We start from the raw sequence: 17751 nt of genomic DNA, 5'->3' as shown, positions 1-17751 counted from the left end.
CAACACTTTGAAATCAAAGAAATCCTTGACTCTAGAATCCATAGAGGAAAAATCCAATACTTAGTCGCTTGGAAACATTTACCATCAGCACACAACGAATGGGTCGCTGAGAAAATTTACTGAGAAAATTTCACTCCCAATACCCTAACGAACCTTGTTAATATACTATCATGGAATTTTGTTTATATTTGTTTTTTTTTTTTACAGGAGGACTCTTTTGTTTTCTAAGGAGGGTAGCATGTCAGATCCCTAAAAGTGATACTGCCATTCAATTGGAAGAAGGGGGAGACTTGGATTCAATTTAATAGCATTGCCTGTGTCAACAGATATTTTACAACCTATATCCTGGTGCCAAAGAGCCCTGAGATCTTCTTAACATAGAGGAATGTTTATGATAGCCATTGTTTCACTTTAAAGGATAACAGTGTGAATGCATGATTGCTCAGGTTCTCAGGGAAACTAGTAAAGAAAACATCTTCACACTTGTGTATTGGCTAAAATCTGCATTCTGACTTAAAGGGAGGGGTCTCTACAGCTTTAATCCTACTTGTCTTGCCTAAGGGTATTCAGATCTTGCTTTTATCACTTCTGCTTAATAAAAGGATCCTTTTGAACTATTACGTTTCAAGAATTTTTACTTTCTTAAGTTGGAAGGAGAGGCAATCCTTCAAGCTGCCAAGCAGTTACAGGTGGTCTTCCATTTGTCTCCTTCTTTGATCCTTATGCTATAATAGGCTTCTCTTCAGTCCAGCTTGGTGAAAACCTTGTCCTTGGCTAAGTGACTTACCATGTCCTTCATGAGGGGGAGAATGTAGGTGTTCTCCATGCGCATGGCATTAATTCCACAAAAATCAACGCAAAGCCTCATCCCCCTCATCTTTTTTTTCTTTAAAAAGAAAAAAAGAAAAAGAAAAGAAAAAAGAACTGGGGCTGCCACCCTGGATTTTGTGGGCTGGATAAAACTCCATGCTTAGTTGGCATCGATGTATTTCCTTAATTCTTCCATTTTCTTGGGAGTCATGGAGTTTGGTTTAGGCAGTTTGGCTTCCAGTATGAATTTGATCATGCAGTCTGTTGAGAGGTGAGAGGAGAAGAAGTTGCAGCTCTTCTCACTAAAGACCCCTGACAGATATTAGTCCTTGGCACCTGTGGGCTGCTGGGTAGACTGTGTGAGGCAGGGGCTGCGGTTTTGGGCTTACTGAGGCTGTTGGGGTCTCTTACCTTTTGGCAATGGTCCAGCTTGATGGGCGGTAGTGGTCCGATGCTTATTTTTAGTTTTCAATGGCCATCCTCCCATATGGTTGGTCCCCATTTGTCTAACCACGCAAGGCCCAATATGATTGATTCGGTCATTTTGGGAGCTATGATTATGAGTTTTTGGTGGCGGCCCATTTCTAGCCTAACAAGTTGTGACTAGTATGGCTGGGGCTCTGCCTATTAGTGCCTCATTGACCTGTTCAAAACAGATGGGGTGCACTAGGGGTTTAGTGCCTATACCTAGCTGTTGGACTATGGGGAGGCTGATAAGGTATCTGGGGCAACCAGTGTCTATGATGGGCTCTACCTCCCCTTGGGCCCCTTTTCCAGCACTACAATCCAAGTTTTGATAGTGAAGGGGTGGATGGCTTCACTTAAGATTGGATCATGTTTGCTGCTGCTCCCCTCAGTGGAGCCTGGAGGGGTTTCTCTGGCTGGAATTCCCTCATCTTCAGTTGGAAGGAGAGGAACCTCCACAGCCTGCTTGGCAATTTTCCTTTTGTCTGGTGGCTTCCACAGGGTCCTTTTAACCAGGAGTGCGGAAGGGGTTCCGGCGATTCGGGTGAATTAGCCAGGGTTCAGCAGCCCAGGGGTGTTCCTGCTCATTTCTCTGCAGTCGGCTTCCTATGGGGGTGGATCTCCAGGTCCATGGCCACTGCTGTGCTGTACCAGGCTTGTATACATTTCAGGACTCCCCTGATGCCACAAGCTTGTCTAGGTCAAGGGCTTCTTTGAAGTGGTAAACAAGGAGATGTTCAGACCAGTCCCTCAGTTCCTTCCTTCAAAATTCCTTCGGAATTCTTACACTAATTCCTTGGGGACCTGACCTGCTTGCTTCAAGGCTTTAATCTGGGCTTTGGCTTCTACTCAATGGGCAGTATCATCGAACTGACCTCAGAGCAGCTGATGAATTCATCTGCATCATCTAGCTCTGGGCCTCCCTCATTGTGTAGCTCAGCTATCCACTCTGCTGCCTCTCCTTAATTCATGCCATCCAAAATCGCTAAAATCAAGTCTCAATTGGTTGAGTCTTGATCCCCGTACTGATCAATGTGGGCCCAGATCCAATTGAGGAAGTAGGCCAGCTTTCCTGAGGTCCCATCAAAAGTCGCTCCAAATCACAGCGGGGGAGTGGCTGGCGGGACCAGCTGCAGGACCAGGTGTGGGCTGCTGAGTCAGTACCTACAGCTGGATTGATACCAGTGGTGGGACCACGATCGGTGGCTGGACATGCACTGGTTGCTGGGCCAGTGAGGGCTGCAGGACTGGAGCTGGCGTCCATTGGTATTGCACCCACCCCTGGTCGGGATAGAAAGCCCAGCCAGGAGGGATCTGATTGGCTGGAGGCAATCTGTCAGATATGTGATCTGTCATTCTTCTGTGGAGGGGGGGGATATATACTTGATACATTTACTTTCTTTTTTTTTTCTATGTGTCCCATACCTTGCTTGCATATTTGTGTAACCTTTCACCTGATTTATAACCATTGCCTGGTGCCATAGTTGCCTGGCAGTTTCTCACCTCTTGGGGAATGTAAGGGGACGGTGGCCCATGTGGACTGCATCGCCAGAAGATGGCCCTGAGAAAGTTCTCTTATCTCTTTCTCAGAGTGGCTGGTACAATAACATCCTCACACCTGCGGATTGGCTGAATCCACATCTGACTGTTGGGAGGGGTCTCTAATTTCTTTTATCCTAGTCATATGCCCTGAGGGACCTCAGAGCCTGCTTTGAATCTGCCTTGCTATTATCCCTTTTCAATAAAAGGTTCCTTTTGAAATTCTAAGTTTCAAGAGTCTTTACTTTCTTTTTTTTTTATTAAAAACTTTTATTTCATAGTCAACATACATCTTAAACAAAAAAAAATCAATCATATATATATATATATATTCCCCCTCCCTTCCCCCCTCCCATCCCAACTCCCACCCCCTTCCCCAGACTTCCCAGAACAAGTACAGGGTAAAAACATTTAACAAAGCTTAATGAAAAACCCCACAAACTAACTATCTATAGATTTATCTATCACTTGTACTTTAACTCTCCTTGTTCAAAACAAAATATAACTTTTCTTGCTTAAAGGTAGTTAATCCCAATTAGTTCAACAATAAACAAACAATTTAAAGCCCTTGAAAATATATTGAAAAATCTATAGCCTTGAATTTAACATCCAAAAGGAAATTTCTCATTTAATCCATTACTTAAAGTAATTTTTAGATATAATCCATCCAATTATAACCAAAGAGATCATATCCTTGTTCATGTTTATATAACAGTTGAAATATCCAGTCATTTAACATCCAAAAGAAAATTTCTTTTTTAACCTAAGATCAACTTTAAATCATAAAAATCCGTTTTTATAACAGTTGAAACACCCAGTCATAAGTAAAGAAAAAATTTTTTTCAAAACCAAACAAATCATATCCTTAATAAAAATCTTGAATACCAATACAATCATTCACCATGTTATCCTGCCTAACAAAGAGGAATAAAATTCTTCCACTTCCATTTCCCCCTGGTTTTTTTCTGAGCCTTCTTCTTCCACTTTATTCCACCATCTTTTATTTTTACAAGCTTTTGTGTATTCAACTGTAATTTTATCTTCCAATCCTGTGCAGCTCGCAAAGTAATTCCTTTTAAGCAACACACCTCTTTAAATAGGATTAAAAGTCTATTTTTGTAAAGAAATTGTAATGTTCCATTTCTAATCCTTCTTGATATTTTGAAAATCCAAGCTTCTCCCAGCACTTTTCCTCTCATCTGCGTCAAAACCTCTGGATAGATCTCTCTCCATATCTCCAGATTAACCTCCTTCAAGCCCATCAGTTTATTCATAGTTTAAAAAACATCCTTTCCATGTTCCTCAGGCGCTTTTTGTTCTTCCTCCTCTTTCAACATTGCAACTTTGTTAGCAATTTGAGTAATAAACTTCTCAAAGATCTCATCCAGTCTTTCCATAAATGATTTTTGCCATGCATCCATAAAATCCACTGTCAGTATTTGTACACTTGCTGAATTATCTGCTGAAAAACCTCCATTCTCTTCAAAAATCTTTACCTCTGCCATCTTTTCTTATGCTGCAAACTTCATTCAGCAAAGCTTCAAAGTACTGACAGCTATAACGACCTTAACAAGGGCAAACAAGCTTTAACAATCACTTTCTTCTTAAGCTTCCGTTCTCAATCAGAGCCATTTTGGATCTCTTTAAAGTTTTCACTCAAATCTGAAAGGACTCATTATTCATCAGAGTTAAAGAAAGAAAAATACTTGCGAGAAGCTCTCCTGTTTTGTTCTGCCTGCGTGAAAATCAGTCCTTGAAATTACTTGTTTCACAGGGATGGTTGCGACGCCTTAATCCATCGAAGACAGAATCCCGAGTCTGGAGCTGCTTTCCAGGTGTTTGGGGAGCCCTCACCCTCTGCACCTCCAGGGTTAATCCTGGAGGTTTTGGGGGGCTCTACCCTATACACCTGAGCACTCACCCCCCCTTTGCCCGAGGGGGAAGTTCCAGCCGCCAAAACAGCTGATTTACACTGTTTTGGCGGTTTTACAGATCCCGGGAGTAGCAGCTCACAAAGGAGCTGTAGCGGCGCCGGCGGTGCCAGTGGAAGTCAAGAGTCTTTACTTTCTTGAATAAGGGGGAGAGGCTGGGCGTTACACAATCTGAGGATCGATTGCTGAGGTGAGATGCTGGGTCCCAACAGTCCCAGTTGTGGTTCTTGTAGCGCCGGACTGGATTGGCTCAACGGGCTTTGCTGCTGCCACTTCGATTCCAGCAAGGACTGTCACTCTGGTAGATTAGGCCCGATGTGTGAGGCTGTAGTACAATCCGCTTCTTGTCGAGTGAAAGGAGATAGATGTCCCACTCGGTGCTGCTGCGGCTTCCTGGTCCAGAAAGGTGAGCGTGGGTTGAGCCAGAGTCCATCAGTGTGGGCCAGTACCAAGAGGCTGTGTGATGCTGCCCATGCTGAGCTAGCCGAACTACTCTGGTAGGCCTGCCAGCAACTGGCTGCACGACAGCGGTGGGAAACCCCACTCTTGGGAGTTGCTGTGATCGGCTGGTCCTGCTGCTCTCCATTTGAGGGCTGGGTCTGCTCCACTCTGCTCACTTTCATCTACTGTTCCTGCAGTGTTGCCCTGGTCAACATCTCCTGGGGTGGCGCAGCTTCGCCCCACAGAGAAGGATCCAGTTAAGCAGCTTGCCCGGGCACTGGCTCTTTGGGCCAGGCTCCCCATTGGCGCTCCGCTTCTGTGGCCTCCGCTGCCTTCACCACAGCTTCAGAGGGGGAGTAAAAACTCTTGAAGTAAATCATTGAACCAGCCCCTGTGGCTCCTTCTGTAGTTGCTTTGTCTTCCTCCATCTTCCCTGAGTCTTCACACTGCCTGATGTCAGGTCGACGTTCAGGGCACAGGACCCTGGACAGCACCCCAGGGTTCGGGGATATGGTTGGAATTTTTTAAAGGAGATTCGCATTAATGTCAGGGTTCCAAGTAACACCCCCAATGAAAGAAGACTCTGAGGCTAGAAAATCCTCAAAGTTCCATTTTATTAGAGATGTCATATTGGCACATCTGGGAAAACATGAATCTGAAAGCTTCCAGGTTTTCCCCACACATAGGAAAATCCAAGTCCCTGCCCAGCACCCACATGTCCATCACATGGTCCAATCAATGTACCATCCCATCTGGAGATGCCTCCCAGTCACACTACTCCAGATGCAGGGCAAGATGTCCTTCATTCTCAGAGAAAGGAATGTTATTATGACTACATATCTCCCCTGCTTCATACAATCCCCCCTTCCACTTTCCCACAGCACTAAATGTGGCAGGCCTGAAGATCCAATGAAAAAGATGCTTCCAGGCCTGACACACACACACACACACACACACACACACACACACAGAGAGAGAGAGAGAGAGGGGGGGGAGAGAGAGAGAGAGAGAGAGAGGGAGAGAGAGAGATACAGAGAGAGGGGGAAGACCAGCTGACGAGTGAGCATCTTTGGCGAGGGCCCTCTGGCTTTCTCTAAGCCTGACCCCTGGGGTGGCGTATGAGATTCGGTAGGGTCAGCCTCCTTTTCCCATTGCCCAGAGCTTCTTACAGCCATGGATGGGCACTGCAGGCCCATCCCCCCTTTTGTCGTCGTCCCCTCCTCCTGGATCCCACTCCCACCATGGCAGCCCTCGTGTTAGTGAGACCAGTATCAGTTGTGGCCAAGTTGGGTCAGTTTCTTAGGGCAGAGAGCAGGTTGCACATCTCCCTAAGTGACCGAGGCACGCCCAGCACCAACAAGGGCTGGAAGAAGCTCCAGCAAGAGTGAGGTCCTGGAGAATCAGACCCAGCCACTTTTCCATCCCACCGTCACCCTTACCTTCTCAGGCCAGGTGAGGAATGACTGGGGAGGAGGGCGAGGGGCGGGGCCAGCTAGTGATGGGACAGGAAGCCACAGCAGAGGGCCCAGAGAGCAACATGTGGCTTTGGAGTCATGGGTTGCTGACACCCGAGCTAAGGCAATCATTAACTAATGGAAAGGAAACACCAATTTCATTAATCACTGGATATTATAGCTGGGGAAATAGGAGAAAAAGCTGTACCACAACAGACGATTAATCATAGTAAATTTTGTCTTCCACCCCCTCCACCATCTTACTTAATTCCTGTCTAATAAGAATGATAAATTAGACTTCCGGTAGCTCCGCGTTCCCCGAATGGACGCTCCTTTAGGAGCTCCAGCCCCGTGATTCCGTTTGCCTCTAGAACAGCGAAAATCAGCTGTTCTAGCAGCTCGAAACTCTCCCCCAGGGAAAAAGGGGGAGAGAAGAGCAGAAGAGTCTGGGTAGAGCTCCCCTAGGCTTTTTTTTTAAGCCTGGGGTTTGCAGGGTGAGAGCTCCCTGAAAGCCCTTCAGTGCTCCAGATCAGGGACAATTCTGCTCTATGCAGAACAAGGGGCTGCGACCACACCAGCAGTGCAATTTTAAGGACTATAAGAAAATTTGAATCTGGATGCTGACAGAGCAAATCAGGAGAACAGAAAATGCAAGTATTAAACTTTAACTCCGTTTAAAAGAAAGAAAAAGGATGGCGCTTAAGGGTGTTAAAACGAAACTTACAAGTGAAAGTGATTGTTAAAGCTGCAACATTGTAAAAGCTACCGGATTACGTGGCAAGAAAAAGATTTAAAGTGCTAGTGAAATGAAAAAGACTATGGTATTGGCCTCAACTACTTTATACTTCTAAATTGTGTGGAAAATTATTGGATTTATTGACCTGAATAAACTTAAGCTGAATAAACTTAAACTGGGAATTGAAATATGGTTGACATCAAGGATGGAGGATCATTACTATATGAACCAGCAAATTCACAAGTTGTGACTGTAGAGGTTTTACAAGAACTTTTAAATTTCTATACTTCTGCTATACTGGAATCAATTGAAAGGACTATTCAAAATTATAATCTGGAGAACAATAATGATTTGCTGGCTGGAAAAGAGGAAGAAAATCAAACTAATTTGTCTTTGGAGCAGGGAAAAGAGGCTGTCAGAAACACGATGGAAGTTAGCACATTGAAAACAGAGGTTTTGGCAGAGGCTTCTATGCAGTTAACTGAAAAGCAGCAAATAGACTCTTTCCTGCAGACTGATAAACTTTATCATGACAATTCTTGGTTTTATAGACAGAATCAATTTTTAAGGAAGGAAGTGACTGATTATATAAGCAGGAAGAGTCAAAATGGAGGTTTCAAAATGAAGGAGATAACTTTTAGGAGAGAGTGATTTTCAAAGATGCATCAGTCTCAAACCTACATTCAAAAATTTTTGAAAATAAAAGCAGGGGGAGGAGCAATGCTGAAGGAGAAAGTATTATTGAAGAAGAAGGATTGGAAAAAATATAGAAAGAAAAGAAGAATTGAAGATTAATTTCTTTTGGGGAGGATCTTAATAATAAATTTGAAAAGTCTATTGAAATTAGCATTTCTTTTTTAAGTTTAAGTAAAAATGTTTAACTAAAAATGGATAGCTTTTTTAAAAAATGACTGTGGTATTAAAATGGTTAATTTTAAAGTTAATGGATAGTTTTCTGAAAGTTTTGAAATTGATATTCTGAAGAATGAATTTAAGAGTTAGAAATAACTAAACTCAATGGATTAATAGTATCTTTAAGGTTATATTCTGAAGAATATTTTATTGAAGTATTTTTTTTGAGAAAAAAAAGAACTTAATGAAGTACTAAAATGGTTAATTTAAAATTGAATGGATGCAAAATAATATTTTTTTCTTTTTTTAAAAAGATATGCTTTAAAGAAAGTTTTAAAATGTTTAAATTAGAATTTTAAAAGGGGAGGCTGATGAACAATTTTTAAAAGAGGAGTTAAAGAGGGTGAGGGAGTTTTGAATCTTGTAGCAAGTTAGTATATTTTAGCTTATGTTTAGTTTAATGCTATACCCTGTTTTTGCTCTGGGAAGTCGGGGGTGGGGGTGGGGGGGTTGAAGGTTGTGTGGGGATAAAATAGTTGTCTAATTTTAATATAATTAAAAGATAGATCAAGGTATTAATAGAGAAGTAAGAAAAATGAGGGAAATGTTATAATAAAGGGAATGACAATATTAAGATATGATAAATATTGGAGGAGTAAAAAAAAGATTTAAAAGATGTATTCAGAAGATATATTGAATGATTGATTATGTATTATTTGTTTGGTTGTTTACAACATTAAAATATGATAAATATTGGAGGAGCAAAAAGAAGACTTAAAAGATGTATTCAGAAGATATATTGAATGTTGATTATGTATTGTTTGTTTGTTTATAAAATAAAAAAACTTTTTAAATAAAAAAAAGAATTATAAATTGGAGAAAGATGATCTACTTTTCCCTTATATAGCAAAACAATGTTTCTATCAGCAAAGGTACTCTGATATTCATTCATATTTTGTAGCATGCTGCAATAGATAACTTAATTTGGGTTCCTGCTTCTATTTCTGAATTGGAGGGGAGGGGTTAATCAAATGTGGAAAATTGGAAAGTTATTTTACTGGAAGAAGTGATAGGCATGTCTGAGTCACTAAATTTCTTACATTCTGTGCAAAAGGGATCTGAAGCACTGCAACAACTTGTGTAAAAAATAACCAAGTCTTTCTTGAAGACATTACATAAACTTGTTGTCATAGATGGTCTAAGGAAGGGGTAGCAAGAGGAGGAGTCGAGCCGTGTCCACAGCTCAACACACGAGCCGCAAATGAGATGGAAACGCGGGAAGCCAGGTGGGGCTCGCAGCGAGAAAACTGCAACAAAGATGGGACTCAAACAGTGGTGGTGGCACAGGGTGATCGATCGGGTAAGCTGGATTTACGGTGCTATTGGATGATGTCAGGCAGGCGGCTCATTTCATTCAGTTGTATATGAGTGGAAAACAACGTTTAACTGTCCCCTGGGTAGTTACCAGTTTCGAGTGATGCCATTCGGATTGCAAGAGGCCCCGGCTGTGTTCATGCAGCTGATAAATGAGGTCTTGCATGAACACTTATACAGGGAAGTACTTGTATACCTGGATGACACCCTCATTTATACAAAAACAATGGAGGCACAAACCAGGTTAGTTTGTCAAGTTTTGGAAAAACTCCTATCCGCCAAATTATTTGTAAAGATATTCAAGTGCGAGTCCCATCGCACTGAATTGGATTACTTCACTTACAGAATATCAGGTGAGAGAGAAAAGATGGATCCTGCAAAGTTTATGATGGTGTTAGAATGGCAAGCCCCAAAAACAAGGAAACAATTGCAGAGTTTCTTGGGGTTTGCCAATTTCTTGAATGAGGCACTTCATCCCCTCATTCGCAAAAGTAGCATTGTCCCTGACTGATTTATTATGAACTAAGCCCACTAAATCAAAGCCACAGCCTGGGCAGGCCATTTTATGGTCAGCGGAGTGTAAAAGAGCATTTGAAATGTTACAATTTTTTCTGGCAAAGATTAAATCACCATGGCTTCTCCTTAAGTTATTCCCCTCCAGGTATTCCTTTTGAGGAGAAGTGGGGTGATCTCCTCCCAAGTAGCCTTGCAGCCCTTCTCTGGGATTGCCTACACTCCTCTCCTTGCCATTGGATTGAGTGGAGTAGACAGCTGTTCCTCATCAGAGGAGATCAGATGCCTATCAGCAGTTGATCCTCTCCTGTGCCTGTGTAGCAGGCAGCTCTCCATCTGGTTGGCCACCTCACCCAATGCCTGAGGGACCTGAGACATCATTGTCCTCAGTCTCTGGTGAGCCTTCCCTGTTGGATAATCTCAGTTCCAACTCTTCCTTCTGGGCTCTGATGGGGCCATGACAGGACTGGTGTCCTGCATCCTCTCTACTGCAGTAACACTGCTCCTACAGCCCATTCAGGCTGGGCTGCAGGGCCAGGTGCAGGTGCAGCCGCTGCTGCCACTGCTGTGGGGCCTGCTGCTGATGCCATTGCAGCAACAGAGGTGGTTGTCCCATCGCTTGCCATGGCTGGAGTCAGCTGGTCAGATTGGTGTGCAACCTAGGCCAGGGCTTCTCATGCTTTGAGATTGCCAAAAGCCCACCTCCGGAACTTTATAGCTTGCTCCATCATCCAGTCCTCTCGATCCTGTTCGTCTGCAATTGGTTCTTCCTCCATTTGCATCTCCTGCTAGCGGCTCCCACGACTCCCACAGATGAATGTCACTCCAATGGGCTTCTTTTTCCACTCTTCCTTTTTCCTGACCCTGTGGTCTTGGCAGGTCGTCCTCTCCCAGGCACTCAGATAGATTCAGCCCTCCAGGAGGGGGTTTCAAGGTTGCTTCCTTCCAGACTTCGATCTCTTCCTGGTTGCTTCCTTGAGCCAACTTCGTTTGCATGGTTCCCACAGTAGAGGCGATTTCCTCTCTGGGTTGACTACAACTGCAGAGCTAGCCTAATGTCAGATCTGCTCCAATCTTATCCCTTAGGAAAGAAAGACCCTCAACTCCCATTTGGTTGAACCGAAAGGTTCTTTTACTAAACAGATGTTGGCTGCAGTAAAGTCAGGGTAGCTCTGAGTTTCCGGTGCTCAAAACATACAGAAAGGTTTTCCCTCATCCCTGCCCTCTCCCCATGACCAGTCCATCTTCAGCCAATCAGAACTCGCCAAAGTGTTTTGAGAATGCAGAGATGTTTAGGGGTAATCCACATTCTTTCTTAGGGTGCCTGGCCTTGAATGCTGATACCAGCTTCTCTGGTCTTTATCACCTGTCATTCCCCCTCCCTATTTCCCATCATATACACAAACTTTATTTATTTATTTATTTATTTATTTATTTATTTATTTATTTATTTATTTATTTATTTATTTATTTATTTGGATTTATATGCTGCCCTATCTCTAAAAGGACTCAGGGCGGCTCACAACAATAAAACACATACAGTCCAATCCTTCCTTTAAAACTACCCAATAAAACTATAAAACTATAAAAACCACTAAAATCCCCTCTAAAACCCCTTCAGTCCAAGCCAGCCAGGTGAAATAGCGATGTTTTAAGGCCACGGCGGAAAGAGCGAAGGTCAGGGGCCACCCAGAGCCCCAGGGGGAGCTGATTCCACAGGGTAGGGGTGCCCACAGAGAAGGCCGCTCCCTAGGGGTCGCCAGCTAACATTGTCTCCCAAGGAGGCCCTCCCTGTGGGAACGCACCGGGCAATGGGGAGCTGTCGCTGGCCACAGATGGTCTGCCAAATAACCTGGGCCTAAGCCATTTAGGGCTTTATAGGTGATTACCAGCACCTTGAATCTCATCCGGAGGGCAACTGGTAGCCAATGCAGGTCCCGCAGGAGGGTTGTAACATGAGAGTGTTGGGACACTCCCATCACTACCCGCGTGGCCGCATTCTGCACCAGCTGAAGCCTCCAAGTGGTCTTCAGGGGCATGTAGAGAGTGTTGCAGTAGTCAATCCGGGAGTTGACGAGCGCATGAGTGACTGTGCATAAGGCATCACGATCCAGGTAGGAGTGCAACTGGCACACCAGACGAATCTGGGCAAATGCCCCCTTGGTCACGGTAGTAACATGATCTTCCAGAGTCAGCCGTGAATCCAGGAGGACGCCTAAGTTGCGCACCCTATCAACAGAGTGCAACACCTCACCCCCTATAACCAGCGATGGAATATTCCCTTGGAACCGAGATGCCGGTATCCACAGCAACTCTGACTTGGCAGGGTTGATCTGAAGCCTGTTCCTCCCCATCCAGAGCTGCACCGCTTCCAGGCACCGGGACATCACGTCGAGGGCATCACTGGGCTGATTCGGGGTGGATATAAAAAGTTGGGTATCATCAGCATACTGATGATACCCCACCCCAAAACCACGGATGATCTCCCCCAGTGGCTTCATATAGATGTTGAACAGAAGGGGAGAGAGGACAGACCCCTGAGGAACCCCACAAGTCAGGGGCCTCGGGGCAGACCTCTGTGCCCCCGCCAACACCGCTTGCGAACACCCAGAGAGGTAGGAGGAGAACAACCATAGAACAGTGCCTTCCACTCCCAACCCCTCCAGGCATCACAGTAGGATACCATGGTCAATGGTATCAAAAGCCACCGAGAGATCTAATAGGACCAGGACAGAGGAATATCCCTTGTCCCGAGCCCTCCAGAGATCATCCACCAGTGTGACCAATGCCATCTCCGTGCTGTACCCGGGCCTGAAACCCGACTGGCACGGGTCCAGATATAGTGTTTCATCCAGGGCCAACGGGAGCTGATGTGCCACCATGCTCTCAACAACCTTCGCAATAAAGTGAAGGTTGGACACAGGACGAAAGTTATTCAAAATAGCTGGATCCAAGGCAGGTTTCTTGAGAAGGGTCTCACCATCGCCTCCTTCAAGGTGCCCAGGAAACTCCCCTCATCTAAGGAGGCAGTAATCACTGCCTGGATCCAGCCAGGTGTAACCTCCCGGGCTGAATAAATGAGCCAGGAGAGACACGGGTCCAACAAACACGTGGTGGTACTCAGCTTCCTCATGATCCTGTCCACTTCCTCAAGAGTAACAGGATCAAACTCGTCCCAAATCACCAGTCCTGTCACCACCTTCTCGGCTGACCCTGCCCAGTCAGAGTCCATCCCATCCCAAATCTGAGCGATTTTATCCTTCAGATGTTGACTATACTCCTCGGCCCGTCCCCGCATAGGGTCATCCCCCGCTCTCTGATTCGAAAGGGAGCGGGACACCCTAAACAGGGCGGCTGGGTGATTATCTGCGGACGCGATGAGGGCGGAGAAGTGAACATGCTCCACCGCCTCCATCGCCACCAGATAAGATCGAGTGAAGGATCTCAACTGTGCTCGGTCAGACTCGGAACGGCTGGATCTCCAACAGCTCTCCAGGCCTCTCCTCCGATGCTTCATCTCCCGGAGCTCCTCAGTAAACCAAGGGGCCAACCGGGATCTGCATCGAGTCAGAGGTTGAAAAAGGCACAACCCGGTCAAGAGCCCTGACAGCCGCCTTATCCCAGGCATCCGCCAGAGTCTCGACCGGGGTGTGAGAAAGTGAGAGAAGTATAGTCCCAAGCTCTGTCTGGAACCACTCAGCATACATCAGGTGCCTGGGGCGGAACCAGGTGGTCGGTTCCGCCTCCCCGTGACGTGGGGGCGGCATAATGGAAGCCCAGCCTAAGGAGATAGTGATCGGTCCATGACAGGGGGTAAATAACTGGCAAACCCCCACCGAACTCACTCCGCCACTGCTCCGAGATAAAAACTAGATCAGACGTGTGCCCCCCCCCGATGAGTTGGGGCCTGTATTATCTGGGTCAGGTCCATGGCTACCATGAAAGCCATGAACTCCTGGGCAGCTCCCGACGCCTCCCCCAGGGAGGGTAGGTTAAAGTCCCCCAGCACAATGAGTCTGGGAAACTCAACCACCAGCCCCGATATGGCATTTAGCAGCCCAGGCAGGGCCATTGATACGAAGCTGGGAGATAATGTCAGGTGTGCTTCCTTCAAAGTCCAGGAAAGAATGAGCCAAACTCCATTGTTTATAGAGAAAGGTACTTTTACTAGAAATGAAGTGAACGAACCAAAGGAAAACAGAATCTAAGGCAATGCACGCGAAAATTGCATATAGAAAGCATCCCCTCCCACTGTCCACCGTAAATCATCCAATCCAAAGGTCTCCCAGGGGTCAGGTGGAAGCACATGTCTGGCAGCGTCATCAATCAGGAATGCCACGACGGTTGGCCCTACAGCAGCTTCAAAGATATCGGTTTCGTTTCCTCCAGCACGTTCCCCCTCATGCTACCTAGCTCTCCCCCTTCCCGTTACTATGGCAGCCAAAGCAGTAAAGGCGGAGGCTGACATTTGGCCCCTCTGAAGAAGAGATGTTAGTCCTAAATAGGGAAAGAGAAAACAACACAACACAGAAATTAGGGTTTATCAGGATATTTGGTGTGAAACAACTGAACTTTCTTTGGTGCCCAGACATCACGTTTATTCACCCATTCAGCTTGAGATAATGGGAAATGCTTCCAGACTACCAAATACTGCACTTTACCGTGATGCTTCCTAGAATCCAAAATTTCCTTAACTTCAAAATGTTGTTCCCCTTCTATCAGTATGGGGACCGGAGGAGAGTCCTGGTTCGGACACAAAGGGAGCGAATGTTCCAGTTTCAGTAAGCTAACATGAAACACAGGGTGGATTCATCTCAAATTTTTTGGCAATTCCAATTCAACTGTGATTGGGTTGATGAGTCTAGTGATTGGGAAAGGCCCCACATACTTTGGTCCGAGCTTTTTTGATTTCTGGGAGGTCTGTAAATATTTGGTGGAAAGATAAACCATATCACCCACTTTGTAAACGTGTGCTGGGCACCTCTTTTTGTCAGCTTGGGCTTTATGTGCTCAGTGTGTGTCATCTAAAGCTTTTCGAGTTACTGCCCAAGTACCCCGTAATTGTTCGATCCACTCAATTAAAGAGGGGTTCTGTGGGCTATCCTGTGGTAGCTCTGGGATTGGCACAAACTCTTGGCCAGAGGCCACCTTAAATGGAGTGGAACTGGTGCTGCTATGTATGGAATTATTATATACCACCTCCGCAAATGGTAATAAGTCCACCCAGTTATCTTGCTGGTAATTTATGTAACATCTCAGGTACTGTTCTAACACGGCATTGGTTCTCTCACAAGCCCCATTTGTCTGGGGATAGTGGGCGGAGCTTAACCCCTGGGCAGAGCCTATTAACCCTAAAAACTCCTTCCAAAAGTTGGAGGTAAATTGCACACCCCTGTCCGAAATTATACGTTTTGGAGCTCCATGAAATCAATAAACATGTTGAATAAACAATTTTGCAAGGGTTTTAGCTGAAGGGATTTAATGCACTTGTTTGGAAAACAAATCCGTTACTGCCCAAATGACTGTGCACCCCCCACTCTCTGGCAGGTCTACAATAAAATCCATGGATATCTCTTTCCAAGGAGCATTTGGCCTTGCCACACTCTGAAGTAAACCAGGTGGCTTCCCCGGAGGTCTCTTAACTGAGGCACACACCAGACAGCTAGCTACATATGCCTCTATGATCTTTTTGAGGGCAGATCACCAGAATTGTCTTTTAATGAGATGTAGAGTTTTAACAAATCCAAAGTGTCCCGCCATCCTGGCGTCATGAGCATGCTGCAACACCGCTACTCTTAAACTGGCCAGAACATACAATTTGGCCCCAATCCAAGATAGTCCATCACGGAGTGTACATTCATTCGAGTGGGTTCGAAACCACTCGTCAGTCTTTAGAGCTTCTTGTAGTTTCTGAAGCAAATTGCCCGAGAGGGCTGGATTAGCCCTCGTCTGTGCTCTGGTAGTTACTGGCGCTGCTAGTTGTGTCACAGGTATGATAGGCCGAACCACTTCCTCCTTGGTACTGTTATATTGAGGCAATCTGGAAAGTGCATCCGCCATGAAGTTCTTTCCACCAGGAAGGTAGCGTAAAGTGAAATTAAAACGGTTGAAGTGTTGAGCCCAGCGAGCTTGCTTTGGTGACAGCTTACGCAGTGTTTTCAAAGCCTCCAAGTTTTTATGGTCAGTCCAAACTTCAAAAGGATGCTTAGCTCCTTCAAGAAATTGTCTCCACGTTAACAATGCCCATCACACTGCAAAAGCTTCCTTCTCCCATATGGCCCATCTCCTTTCGGTCTCTGACAATTTGCGGGACGTATAGGCACAGGGTTGTAATTTCCCTTCTGCATTCTTCTGCAGAAGTACTGCTCCTACTGCCACGTCGCTCGCATCAGCCTGTACTACAAAAGGCTCTTCCATGTCCGGATGATTGAGGACTGGTTCAGCAGCAAACAACCGTTTCAACTTTTCGAATGCCGCCTGACAGTCCATAGTCCATTCAAGGGCTTGTGAGGGCTTTGGTCTTACTTCACCTTTTGTTTTCAGAAGATTTGTTATTGGCAGCGTGATTTTGGTGAACGAGGGGATAAACTGTCTATAGAAGTTAGCAAATCTGAGGAAACTTTGTAGTTGTTTGAGGATGCATGGCACGGCCCATTCCGATACTTCCTGAACTTTTCCAGGGTCCATCTCTATTCCCTCATGCGATATGCAATATCCAAGATAGTCAATTTTGCTTTGGTGGAACTCGCATTTAGAGAATTTGGCATATAGTTCAGGAGCCCTGAGTTTTTTCAGGACAGTTCGCACCAATTTCACATGGTTGTCCATGCTCTCAGAGTAGATAAGAATGTCATCCAAATAAACCAGCACCCCCTTATACAGGTGCTCATGCAGTACTTCATTAATAATAATAATAATAATAATAATAATAATAATAATAATAATAATAATAATAATAATAATAATAATAATAATAATAATAATAATAATAATAATAATTTTATTTCTATACCGCCCTTCTCCCGAAGGACTCAGGGCGGTGTCCAGCCAATTTAAAAACACAAGACAAAACAATGATTAAAATTAAAATAATTAAATAGATTTGGCCGGTTTAAAACCCCAAAAATTTAAAATACCCCAATTTAAAATTATTATGTTGATAGCCCGGCCTGGCGGAACAACAGGGTCTTCAGTGCGCAGCGAAACACCCAGAGGTCGCAGATCTTACGTATTTCTGGGGCAGTTCATTCCACAGGGCTGGGACTCCCACAGAGAAGGCCCTCCCCCTGGGTGTCACCAGCCGACATGGGAGCGAACTGGCCGGTGGGAGGCTATTGGTGGCAGAAGTCGGTCTCGAAGGTACCCGGGTCCTGTGCCATGGAGCGCTTTAAAGGTGATGACCAACACCTTGAATCGCACCCGGAAGACCCCTGGGAGCCAGTGCAGCTCGCGCAGGAGGGGTGTCACGCGGGCACAATGAGTTGCGCCCATAACCACCCGCGTGGCCGCATTCTGGACCAGTTGGAGCCTCCGAGTGCTCTTCAAGGGGAGCCCCATTTAGAGAGCATTACAATAGTCCAGCCGGGAGGTGACAAGGGCGTGACTGACCGTGCGCAAGGCGTCCCGGTCCAGAAAG

General features: G+C 45.4%; 1 protein-coding gene across 4 annotated transcripts in view; it reads right to left on the bottom strand.

Moving 5' to 3' along the window:
- The window catches only part of IMMP2L (inner mitochondrial membrane peptidase subunit 2), a 597632-nt gene that overhangs the window by 415256 nt on the left and 164625 nt on the right, over positions 1-17751 (bottom strand). Inside the window, exon 4 of one of the 4 annotated variants that reach the window (XM_070947100.1) lies at positions 14283-14612. The exons of the other annotated variants lie outside the window; for them this stretch is intronic. Within the exon in view, the coding sequence (XP_070803201.1) occupies positions 14525-14612 (88 nt within the window). The 3' untranslated portion in view covers positions 14283-14524. Of the gene's footprint in view, positions 1-14282; positions 14613-17751 lie in introns of those variants that run through there. 4 annotated transcript variants of the gene reach the window in all.

Source organism: Pituophis catenifer, unplaced genomic scaffold (assembly GCF_029215685.1).
Source record: "Pituophis catenifer annectens isolate HBS135680 unplaced genomic scaffold, rPitCat1.0.hap2 SCAF_7, whole genome shotgun sequence".
NCBI lineage: Eukaryota > Metazoa > Chordata > Lepidosauria > Squamata > Colubridae > Pituophis > Pituophis catenifer.
Note: the sequence above shows the minus strand (reverse complement) of the source record. Positions and strands in the feature narration are given on the sequence as shown.